Here is a 12,248-nt window from a genome sequence, read left to right as displayed (position 1 = left end):
CTGGCCTTTTTTTGTGACAGATCAATAACCCTGATATGAGGGTGCAGATCCTGAAAGACTTTGTGAAGCAGCATTTCCCATCAACACAGTTACTAGACTATGCCCTCGATGTAGAGAAGATCACCACCTCAAAGGTGACGTTATTACTGATGCCATTTAAATGCATGTATGTTTTGTTGTGTGATCATTTCTCCTCATGATGCTGATATTAAAATCTTTCGCTCTCTGCAGAAACCCAACCTTATTCTAAACGTTGATGGTTTTATTGGTGTGGCTTTTGTCGACCTACTAAGAGCATGTGGTGGATTCACACGGTAAGTCAAGAGTATTGTATTTAAAGGTATTATGGATTGAACTCCATTCCCTAAATCTTTCCAGTGCCAGGATTCTCATTGTCATGGAAACCACAGAAATATCAGGGAGTTTTAACATCGGGATTTCCATTAGGCAGTTGTTTAGATTTAAGAAATGCAACTTGAATCTCTGTTACGCAAGGAGAAAGCTATTCATCAATTCTATGAAGAGATGCTGCTGAGTTCTCTGGGCCAGAGCTCATCTCAGATGATCCAAAAGACAGTGGAAATGTGTGCTGTGGTCAGATGAGTCCACATTTCAGCTTGTTTTAGAGAAAAACGACATTGAGTTCTCAGTCCCAAAGATCATCCAGACTTTCATCAGCAACAGGTGCAAAAGCAAACATCAGTGCAAACGGCATGGTGATTTGTATGTGTGTGAAGGTACCATTGACATGGAGGCGTATATTGGGACTATATTTTGTACAGAGACTTATAATGCCATCAAGATGACATCTTTCCTGGGAAGCAAGACAATGCCAGGCCTCATTCTGCACATGCTAAAACTGAGTGGTTTCTTAGACACTCTACTACACCATAGAATGGATATGCCTGACTGCCTTCCTGCAGTCCAGATCTGTCTCTTATTGAAAATGTATGGCACATCATGAAAAGGAGAATCAGACAACGATGACCTCAGACTGTAGAGCAGCTGTCTTAAGTCAGACGAGATTGGGCAAAAATTCCACTTGTAAAACTGCAACAATTAGTATCCTCAATTCCCAAACATTTAAAAAGAGTAATTAAAAGGAAAGGTGATGTGACGCATGCCGCTGTCCCAACTTTTGTGGAGTGTGTTGCAGCCATCAAAATGAAGATTCGTTTCAGTGACACTTTATAATAACATTCAGTTGTAAGTAATTTATAAGTGGTTAGTTAATGATGAACTAATCGGTTACAAAACATTCATAAATGATTAGTGATGTGCTAAGTCATTTACTAGTGATTAGTAAATGATTAACTAATCATTTATGAAACATGACTATGCGTTCATAAATGATTAATAGTAATATGTTCATTATTTTATGTATGTTTTGTAGATTCAGTTATAAGTCATTTACAATTGATAAGTTAATGATTAACTAATCATTTACAAAATTATAAAGTGTTACCCTGACGGTAATTGAATTTCATTGTACAGATCATGTATCTAAATTGAGTATGTTTATGAGAGCTGATTATGTGTTGCAGGGATGAGGCAGATGAGTTTGTTGAGATCGGTACTCTCAATGGAATCTTCGTTCTGGGACGGAGCATCGGTTTCATCGGTAAACCACTGAATCACCCTTCACTGTTCAGACACTTACATTCCCAACTATTCTAAAATTTAAGATCTGCTGGGAAAATAAGGTGCTTTTACACCATGTTGAGTATGTTTATGAGATACTCATAAACATAAGTCTCATTATACGGTAATGTTGGAATTACCGTAATTATGAGATTCTGACTTGTAAAAAGCATTCACGTCCTCGTAGAACAAGTAATTACAACTTATAAACATCGAATTTTCTGAGAGCTCTGACTTGTACCACCTGACCACTGCAACATCACACGGAAACACTCATGTGGCTTCAGCTGTAAAGTGTAGTAATGTAGTTATCTCATAATATTTATGTTCAATACTTTATATAATTAACTGTTGTACATGTCTTAATAATGCAAGAATAATCTAAAAAACATAATCGAAAGACACAATACAGTTGAATGTAGCTAACACATAAATACTAAAGTTTACTGAACTATAAGTTTGTTTAAGGCTTTTGCAAATGTTACATGATGTATTGTGGTTTTGTCTATTTATTGCTTAAAATTCATAGATTAATTGCAGTTAAGTGTTGACAGTCTGACGACTATAACAGCTCAGAGTACATCACAGTTTGTCATCTAGTAATTACGACATGGGATGAATGCGGCAATATCCTCTATTACCCAAAATGTCTGTTATTCATTTTTATTTTGTAATGTTTTTTTGTTTTTGTTTTTTACACCTAAAGGTAAACATTTGTGTTAAAATTGTAGCCTGTGGGGAGTGTATATAATTTGTGTGGGTCAGGGTATGTAAAAACAAGTTACATTTTATGATGTTTTTTTTCTTTTTCATATTTGTTTTCACTGTCAATCCCCACAGGTCACTATCTGGACCAGAAACGCCTGAAACAGGGTCTCTACCGCCACCCGTGGGATGATATCTCCTACGTACTTCCTGAGCACATGTCTATGTAAACCTGGAACCAATGAGTATTTTGGATAATGTAAAGCTGTGGAAACATGTCTATTTTATTACTTTACCTTAGTGGAAAAGGGAGGGGGTAAATTATTCTGTCATATCCAAAGAGATACACTAGCAAAATACTGAGAGGAGTAGGTAACTTGCGCAAAGCATGGCAATTGTCAAATTAATTTATAAAACAGCTGCTTATAAAGCAAACTTGTCATTGGCCATCTTACATTACTAACACTACCATGAACCTTCCTTTGCTCTGGTTAAAATGAACAAATGTCGTGTTGTGTATGTGTCTTCAGGCTGTGAGTTCTAATAGAATGAATGAAGACACCACAGCCTGTTATGCAAAGCGCCAAATTCTACTGCTTACTCTCAAGTTTTACATGTTACGTTAGCGTATATATTTAAGTTTTATAGTCTCAACAGAGTTTGTAATAAGATCTAAATGCACTTTGAAATGGGATTAGAGAAATGGCACATATTTGTGTTTGTATTTGTCTAAAATATTGGCGAAGCGTTTTTATGCATGACTTCCCACTGCTCTAAAACGAAAATTAAAGTCTTTTCACACTTAACCTTGAGTAAGCAAACTGCTAAGGGCACATTTATCACTATTTGGGAAAAGTGAAACTAAATCAGCTTCTATAGTGTTGTTTTTATGTGCAAAATTATGGTATTTTTAAGAATAAAGTTCTTTATTGGTTATTCGTGTTGTATAATTTTCATATTTTGTGTTACATTCAACCATGGTCATGGGTTTATTGCGAAAACATAATGACATGAATTGCATGTCAGAATTTTCTAAAATGTTGTGAATGAACTGATTTTAATAGAGACACTGCATCTTCACTAACAAATTGATGCCTTGCAAGGAATTGGACGAGTCGACTTGCTGCATTTACAGAGGATTTGTTAATGAATGTGGAGAAATGGACACAGATAAATAATTTAGCACTAAAAATATTGTTAGCACTCAAAGTGTTGTTTTTAAATGGCTCATGTTGGATACATTTCGGATTTTATTTAGAAATGTTAAATAAATTTTTTTTAGTTTTAAATCTAAATTTTGAAAGGGATAGCTGAACAAAATTGTTCAAATGAACAGTTTAACCCTCTGGGAGTCAGTCACACTTGTGTTGTTCGCAGTCAAAATTGACTTTTGACTTTTTTTCAGTTAATTCAGTGTAATGTATTTCTTGTTCAATAATATATTTATTTTTTTTGAGAGAATTTTATGTTACTGTTTAATATTTATGCAATAATTATGATTCAATCAAAGAAGTTGCACTCTTGATATTTTAGAGCGTCACCAAATTAGATTGTGGCTGATTTTTAGATGTAATCCCCCACCCACCCACCCACCCATAATTTTGCTCTCTTTTTTTCATATTTCTCGTATTTCCCATTCATTTCTGACTTCGAACAAGTGTGATTTTCTTTCTTTTTTTTACAACCAGCTTTATCTTTTACGAATGAAGTCCACGATTATTTGTTTTGTTTTTGTGGTCGCGTAGCAACTGCCAAAAAAGTCACTGAGTTTTATACCATTCTGATGAAGTAGCGATTTAAAAAAATTCTTAACTTTTTTTAGGTGTAAAATGACCTAACGACACCAGAGGGTTTAAATAAATTATTAGTAAAAATGAACAGCCGCAGCAGGTGGGGAAGAGGCTCAGAGCCCCACCAAAATATGAATCCAAACATAGACCTCTATATTAAATAATATACATATTATATTATAATATGTATATTTATATTTTGTAAATTTTGTATTTATAAAACGGTTAGTTCCAGTCCTTGATTCTGATTGGTCAATATCTGTGCACTGATAATATAATGTAACAATATATATTTATATGTATATATATGTGTGTGTGTGTGTGTGTGTGTGTGTGTGTGTGTGTGTGTGTGTGTGTGTGTGTGTGTGTGTGTGTGTGTGTGTGTTCAGCATTCTGCACAAATATTTTTCGGATTTTCTAGACTATTTTAAGTCATAAAGTGAGCAGGATATATACAAATTTAGCGCATGGATTCCGCAGGCATATTCATGATACTAGTGGGGCAGCCGGTCTCGGAGCCCTCCCTAGCTCTACAGCGCCCCAAACATTTCCTGTGTAAATCATGGTGTAAATCTGTGGTGGAAAATGGAACTGCAGCGCGCTCGTCTGGCTGCCCCGCTTATTTTCACGTGTCGTGACGTAACCTCACTTTGGCAAAACGTCGCTCCAGATCAGTCGCTTCAGATATGTGTCTGCATTAGGTCAGTTACTAGTTGGCATATCTGTTCTTTTTTTACTTTTTTTTACTGTCTATGGTTCTTCCTATGTGGAGTGGCGTATCAAATTAATCATAAACCTTTTAGATTAAACGCGCTCATGTGAATAGCTTTTATATACGGTAGTTCTGTTGTGTTTGTTTTATGTTTGTTCTAAGATTAGACATGACTTTTTTTCCTCACTGGAATTCCTAACTTGTAATATTCTAAACTACATTCGGACGCAATAAATAAATACTATAAATAAAGGCAATTCTAAGATGGCATTCTATGCTTTTGTGCGTACGCTTAAGTCTGCCAATCATCATTAGAGCGCCACCCTCAGGCTGAATAACGCAAGGACATTAGAAATCTGCCAAACGTGTGGCAAGGCAAACTGTCAAAATAGCGCTAAGACCCAGAATCTGCCCTACCTAAATGTATGGCCAGGAGCCGCTACTGAAAAGAAATAGTTTGATTTAGGAACTTTATCATGTAAGAAGGCAAACTGTCAAACTGTCCTGCTCGCATCTGATTGACAGCCATGCATGATGTGGTAACCATGCGATTTGTTCACAAAAAAATGTGTCAAAAACCAGACTTGTTTTTACATTTTAATTAGAATTTAGAAGTGTGTGTGTGTGTGTGTGTGTGTGTGTACATTACATACACATTTATATGCCCATGTTCTTTCTAAACAATATACCGTTTAATCATGCTTTGGATTTTTACTCTTTTTTTCTTCTTCTTTTGCTATTTCTTTATTTATCCGTTCCCAGATCTGCCCCTCATGTCTCGCGTCAGTTCCTGTAACGTCAACTCTTGCGTTGTATGGTGTATGTGTGCGCATGTGCATGTTGAGCGCTGTTTATGTTTGAGTGTGTGTGTTTGAGTGTGCTCCACCACCTCAAAATACTGCGCACTATACGAACCGACAGCGCGGACACCGAGATGGCCGCAGCCGCCCCGAACCCTGAGGACGCTAGCCGGAACAGCGGCAGTCCGAGCTCGGCGAGCTCTCTATCGGGAGACGGAGAGTCCGAGGAGGCCGAGGAGTTCGCCTCCGCGACCCACTGCTCAGAGCTCTCCCGACGGCAGAACGAGCAGCGGAAGCTCGGGCTCTTCTGCGACGTGACGCTGGCGTTCAGCAGCTCTCCAGGAGCCGCCAACAGCTTCGAGTTCACCGCACACCGCTCAGTCCTGGCCGCGGCCACGGATTACTTCACGCCGCTGCTCGGTGGTCAGTTTTCGGAGTCGGTGACGCGGCGGGTGGAGATGAAGGAGTGGAGCAGCGAGGCAGGCCTCGACCAGGAGACGGTGGAGAGCGTAATCCAGTTCATGTATACGGGCGAGATCCGAGTGAGCACCGCCAATGTGCATGAGGTGCTGGAGCTGGCAGACAGGTGAGAGATAGAGAGAAAGAGACAGGCATGCAGGCCATAGATGTGTCAAAACCCTGCTGGCTAACGTTATCTAGACAGCGTTTTTTTGGTATGTCTGATCACTCAAATGCACATTGGGCATCATAGAAAAAGTCCATGTCCGACGCATTTGGGCATCACCATGGCACCTTCAAACAGCTTCTTTTTTTTTTCTTTTTTTTTGGCATCGTAGCTGCTTGCGGTATTTTGCGGGGGGCAGGTGGGGTTCAAGGCATAAGCGACGAGGATACTCGCAGAGACGGGCATTTTGACATAATTTTGCGGAATTCGGTGATCTTACACTGCATTAAGAAAATCAAATGATCTACCTGCAGATTGTGGCTACCTTGTTATTCAGGTTTGTGCACCCTAGATGTGTATAGTCAAGTTTGGGTGGATGATATGACACATCTTATTTCACTATAACGTCATGATATCATTATTTTGGGTATTTTATCTTTTTTATTTAAAATAAGATCAAATAATAACAAACAACTGTACAAATATAATACAAAAAAATACAAATGAAATAAACAGTGCTTTGCTTTATCAAACTGCTATATTCAAGTAAGAAATTCAATAAGTGATTATCTTTGTCTTTTGCTGTTTGATTAATATTATCAACACAAACAGCAGCAGGTATATTAGGTGAACGTCTGCTGTGAATGTAAAGAGATGGGAAAGAAAAATAACGTGTGTCAGTACATTAGATTCATGCATTATAGGGCTGGATGTTGACAGATTTCACAATTCGATTCAATTCCGATTCACAGGCTTGTGATTTGATTCATTTCAGATTACGATTCAATTCAATATAGATTAATTGGGGTATATGTATCAGGTACAATACATGGGAAATTGAAACAAATGTCAACTAATCCTGTAAATTATTATACAGGGAAGGAACCCCAGTTGGTACATTACAGGTTAAAATTAACTGATTTGTTTAGGCTACTTACATTTAAATTACACAAAGGGAAGTTTTATAATAATAATGATATTATAATAACTTTTTAATGACATAATTTGAAATATAAACATTTAAATATTGTCTGTCATAAAAAAAAAAACATGTTGGATTTATTCAAACATGCATTAAATATTGAAGAGCAGGTTAAGTAAGATTACAATGAATAGCCTATGCTATATAGTGTATATATTTACCATAAGGCTGTGTATGTACGTCAAATTACTTTTCGGAGGTAAATGTAACATTACTTGACATATTTTTTACATGCTGTTTTATTGATGCCTTCCTGCAAATGAAACACCGATTGAGACATGATACAGATTTCTGCAAGTTGTACTGTATCTTCTGTACCTAAAACTTCTGATGTCCTTTCATGTTTTTTTCATGCTATAGGCTAACTAGCAGTAAAGAGGAAGAAATGATCAGTTCATGTATTCTCTGTGCTTTCGCTCGCACTACAGTCAATCCACATTAAAGAGCGTCAGAATTTGTATTTATTGTTTATAAAATAAAATAGATAAATATCATAATAAAATAGATATAAGTCTCAGCTTTCAAATTCTGTCAAAGTAACAAAGCACCAATCTTATTGCGATTTATTAGATTGGGAGTTTTGTTCATTCATCCACTGAAAACAGCATGGACTGAAATATCGATTCTTGGGATTTAAGAATCTATATCAGTTCATTAAAATGAGAATCGATTAAAATCGAGAAATCAATATTTTTATCACAGCCCTAGTGCATTATGTCTTAAGTGGCAGCAGCATGGATCTAATGTACTGAAACACATCCATTTTCATTTCCAACTCTCTACGTTTACACAACGTGAATACTCGCCAAGACAGTCATTTTAACAGTGTTCTGTAATGTTGACCGTTCAAACGCAACTGAATTCTGGATTGCATGCTTTCTAAGATAGGTGACTTTCTGAGCACTTAAAATGTGTGTCAGTTCTTTTCACAGCTTTGCATTTAATAACACTTATTTTAATCATCATATTCATACTGTGAAACAGTATAGCAAAATCTCTGTAAGTGTAAATGGACACTTTATCATTCCCTCGATGTCATCATAATGCCCAGCCCTAGCCGACTACTAGAACAAATATTATATGTCTTGCCTGTAATGTTGTGGGTTTTTTTTTTGTAAGACCTAAAACAATCTATTTTCTTTCCCACTCTCAGGTTCTTGCTTGTGCAATTGAAAGATTTTTGTGGAGAATTTCTTAAGAGGAAGCTCAGCCTTGGCAACTGTGTGGCCGTCCATAGCCTTGCACACATGTACACTTTGGATCAGCTGGCCTTGCGTGCTGCTGACATGATTCGTCGCAACTTTCACAAAGTCATTCAGGATGAGGAATTTTACACGCTTCCGTTCCATCTGGTCAGAGACTGGCTGTCTGACGCAGAGATAACAGTTGACTCTGAGGAGGTTCTGTTTGATGCTGTGGTCAAATGGGTTCAGAAGAGCTCAGAAGAACGCGTGAAGTATTTTGAGGAGCTTTTTCGTCTCCTCAGGCTGCCACAGATAAAGCCGACCTATCTTACGAGAGTTGTGAAGAACGAGCCGTTGGTTGCACAGAACGCAGCCTGCCTACAGCTTGTGTCAGAGGCTGTGGAGGGTCATGCGATCCGCTTCGAGAACCTCAAATCTGCAGATACAGAGTTCTGGGCCTCATACATGGCCACGTTCCAACCAAGATTTGGCCAGAACATGGATGTTATCATGGTTGTCGGTGGGGTCTCTGAAGGAGGTGACTACCTGAGTGAGTGCGTAGGGTACTTTGTATACGAGGACCGTTGGGTCAATTTGCCACACATTCATAACCATCTGGATGGTCACGCTATTGCTGCCACTGATACACATGTATACGTGGCTGGGTCCATGGAACCAGGATTTGCCAAGACGGTGGAGCGCTACAATCCAAATCGCAACACCTGGGAACAAGTGAGCAACCTCACAACACGAAAGCATTCCTTTGGGCTCACCTGCATCAAAAATATTCTGTATAGCATTGGTGGTCATGGCAACTTCAGCCCCGGCTTCAAGGATGTGAGCGTCTACGAACCTGACCAAGACAAGTGGCACAACCTAGAATCTGCCCCTAAGATTTTAAGAGACGTCAAGGCCATTAGTGTCGAAGATCGATATGTTTACGTAACGGCGCGAACACCCGTAGATACCGACAGTGATGACGGGTTGAAGACGGTCACTACTCGCTACGACACCGACAGTCGCCAATGGCAGGAAGTTGACTCCTTACCGCTTATCGACAACTACTGCTTGTTCCAAATGGCTGTGGCGTCGACTAACTTCTACCACACAGCTTCCTGCTGTCCCAAGAGTTATACCAACGTACGTGATGAAGCAGCTCGGCAGAAGATCACCGCAAGGATCTCTGATGATATTCTTGAGAGTCTTCCGCCAGAAGTTACCAGTATTGAAGGGGCAGCTATCTGCTATCTTGGTGATGATGTGTTTGTGATTGGTGGCTGGAAGAACAGTGACGATGTGGATAAGCAGTATCGAAAAGAGGCGTATCGGTATTGCGCTGAGCGCAAGCGCTGGATGCTTCTGCCGCCCATGCCTCAACCTCGCTGTCGTGCCACAGCGTGCCATGTGCGCATTCCCTACCGATTTCTTTATGGGTGTCAGCGCTACCCAATGCCACAGAATTTGGCACGGCAGAGGGACCGTATGCAGCAAATGCAGCAGTTGCATCGTCGCACGTTAACTCTACGCAGGCAGTTACAATCTCAGATTGAATGCTGAGAGCCCTTATTGCTCAATAGAAGAACTGCTGCAAAAAAATGTGATAATATAGCATTCCCATGATCCCATTCTCATTCAAATGTGTGTTATTTGTTTACTTGTGACATTTCATCACTGGGAGAGTGAATGAAATGGCTGATGCTGATAAAGAAGAGAGTATTTTCAATGTGACTGTTTGAATAATAGATTCCTATAAATATTTAAAAAAGATATGTTTGTTAATATCCGTACACATGAAACATTGTTTCATGGCGTTGCATGAATTTGCCTTATTCCCGTTGTCAGCAAGTTGCAGAGCGCTGCACTTAATTTACCTTAGTCATAACGTTCCATGTGGTGATGGTTGTCATTTACATTTGTGGGGTTTTCGATTATTTTGCAGGGAGTGACAGTGTCCTGCTGTAATGAATTGGCAGTTCAAAACCATTCACATTTTTTGAGCAAACCATGAGTTACTACAAGAACCACTGCATCTTCATTCTCCTCACTTTGTTTATTAGTTCCTGGTCTTAATTGTGATGATTTGTTTTTTTTGCAATTGAATGCAATGCTTTCACAGTCTTTGGCTGTATTTGCAAAAAATGCATTCTTCACAAACTACAAGCACTTAATTTCAGCATTAGCCTTCGTCTTAATCTATATTCTTATCATTTTATTTGATTATATTTGTTATTTTTCCTAGTTATGGAGTTATGGCATCAGTTATTGACGCATGAAGGCTACACATTACAGTTGCAAAACCAGACATGTTCAGAATAAAGTCAAGGAACCATTACCTCAGTGTGTGCATGACCATTACAACCTTTCAAAATTATTTTGTCATCAGTCTTACAGTCTGTGCCAGTTCAAGATCTCTCGGTTTTCTTAATTTCATGTTTTTTTTATTAATATTTTTAGCCACCTCTAAGACATTAGTTTGTGTTCTGTCATGCAATTCCTGCCAATAATTGTTATCGTTTGATTTGAACACTTTTTTTTTTCCATTTTTTTTTTTCAGTGAACTATTTTACATTCCCAATTATGATATAGTTCCTACAGATGGTACCATTACTGCATCCTTGTCCTTATTACAAAATATATTTATTATCATAATATTTTTATTCTTTTTACATTCTCTTATCTTTTTCAATGTGTGATGTTTAGTGTCTTACAAGAAATCTCAGTGCACTTCACTGGGAGAAAACTTGTGAAGCAATCATTGGCACCATCAAGACCAGCTTAAACATTCAGAATGTTTGCGTGAAGAACATTTTATGTTATTGTTGTCCATACCAAAGTCTTAAAGAATGTCATCTTAGCTGACCTAATGTTACGCTGCGACGTTAAAATCTTTACTAAATGCAAGATAGAAATGGCTTTTGACAATGTATCTATAGCTCTCGTCTTGACTTGTGCAGTTTCATAGTCATAGCATACGAGAAAAAAAAGAAAAAAGATTGAACATTCATTGATTGAACATGCATTAATAAGCCTTTTTCAAACATTTTCCTGCATATTGGAGACTGTAGAATCGTAGATATTGTATTTACTCAATGGGAAATGTACGTTTTGTGTCTCTCATGTTGAGATGTGGTTTAATAGTGTTTAAACTTATCAGTTTTCTTTCCTTCATGCACAGAGGAAAGGGGTGTGTGTGTATGTATGTGTGCGTGTCGATGGAGAAAGTGTCTGACAATAAGAGTAGCAAGGCTGGGATGTTCCCTTGTCCCGTTCTCGCTGTTGTAAAGTCTTTCAAGGGCGAGTATAGTTTTGTTGCATGTGTTATAAAGTATGCACATGTTGTGGATCTCAGTGATTTGCAATAAATATTTATTAAAAATCTGATATTGTCCATGAGTCGTTCTTCTGCCCAGTTGATTCTCACCCTTGAAGTGCTGTTACTTTTAGGTTTACTAAAATGTTTTATGATGCAGTGTAACTTGCACTACAATGTTAATTATGGATTGATTGAGGCATTTTCAGATAGAATATGATTATTTCCAAACTGGTTTGAGTATCAAACTAGTATGGGAAATAATATGGTGAAATGACAAAGAGAATAATAAAGTTGAACCTTTTCTACAGATGCTTAGAGAATCTTCTCTGTTACAGTAGTCAGGGTTCGACACTAAAAAATGTATGATTAGCAGTGTGAAAAACTTCAACTAGATTACTATTAGGTGCAAAAAGCTTCAGTCGGTTCAAAATGCAGCAGCATCTGAACATGTCAGCCCTCTTTTATCACTGTTACATTACATTGGATACTTGTTACG

The 12,248-nt window shown here is 38.1% G+C and overlaps 2 protein-coding genes across 4 annotated transcripts in view; both read left to right on the top strand.

Moving 5' to 3' along the window:
- Window positions 1-3,282, top strand: part of aclyb (ATP citrate lyase b) — an 80,289-nt gene extending 77,007 nt beyond the window's left edge. For all 3 annotated transcript variants that reach the window (XM_082152697.1, XM_082152698.1, XM_082152696.1), the window contains 4 exons: window positions 21-134; window positions 232-314; window positions 1,545-1,621; window positions 2,482-3,282. In XM_082152697.1, coding sequence (XP_082008823.1) covers window positions 21-134; window positions 232-314; window positions 1,545-1,621; window positions 2,482-2,576 — 369 coding nt within the window. In that variant the 3' untranslated portion in view covers window positions 2,577-3,282. The remainder of the gene's footprint in view (window positions 1-20; window positions 135-231; window positions 315-1,544; window positions 1,622-2,481) is intronic.
- A 2,364-nt stretch (window positions 3,283-5,646) lies between these two features.
- On the top strand, window positions 5,647-11,817 carry klhl11 (kelch-like family member 11). The gene is made up of 2 exons (XM_082152741.1): window positions 5,647-6,234; window positions 8,409-11,817. Exons 1-2 carry the CDS (start codon window positions 5,702-5,704, stop codon window positions 9,994-9,996), a joined length of 2,121 nt encoding a protein of 706 aa, XP_082008867.1. The 5' UTR covers window positions 5,647-5,701; the 3' UTR covers window positions 9,997-11,817.
- Window positions 11,818-12,248: the final 431 nt, after the last annotated feature.

The sequence above is a fragment of the Leuciscus leuciscus genome, assembly GCF_965113295.1.
Source record: "Leuciscus leuciscus genome assembly, chromosome: 21".
Taxonomy (NCBI): Eukaryota; Metazoa; Chordata; class Actinopteri; order Cypriniformes; family Leuciscidae; genus Leuciscus; species Leuciscus leuciscus.
Note: the sequence above shows the minus strand (reverse complement) of the source record. Positions and strands in the feature narration are given on the sequence as shown.

What these genes read in the sequence shown, in the direction of transcription:
- klhl11 (XM_082152741.1), top strand. Translation starts at nt 5,702, where the DNA reads ATGTTTGAGTGTGTGTGTTTGAGTGTGCTCCACCACCTCAAAATACTG. An exon ending in GTGCTGGAGCTGGCAGACAG is followed by an intron (nt 6,235 to 8,408) that starts GTGAGAGATAGA and finishes TCCCACTCTCAG; the next exon opens with GTTCTTGCTTGTGCAATTGA.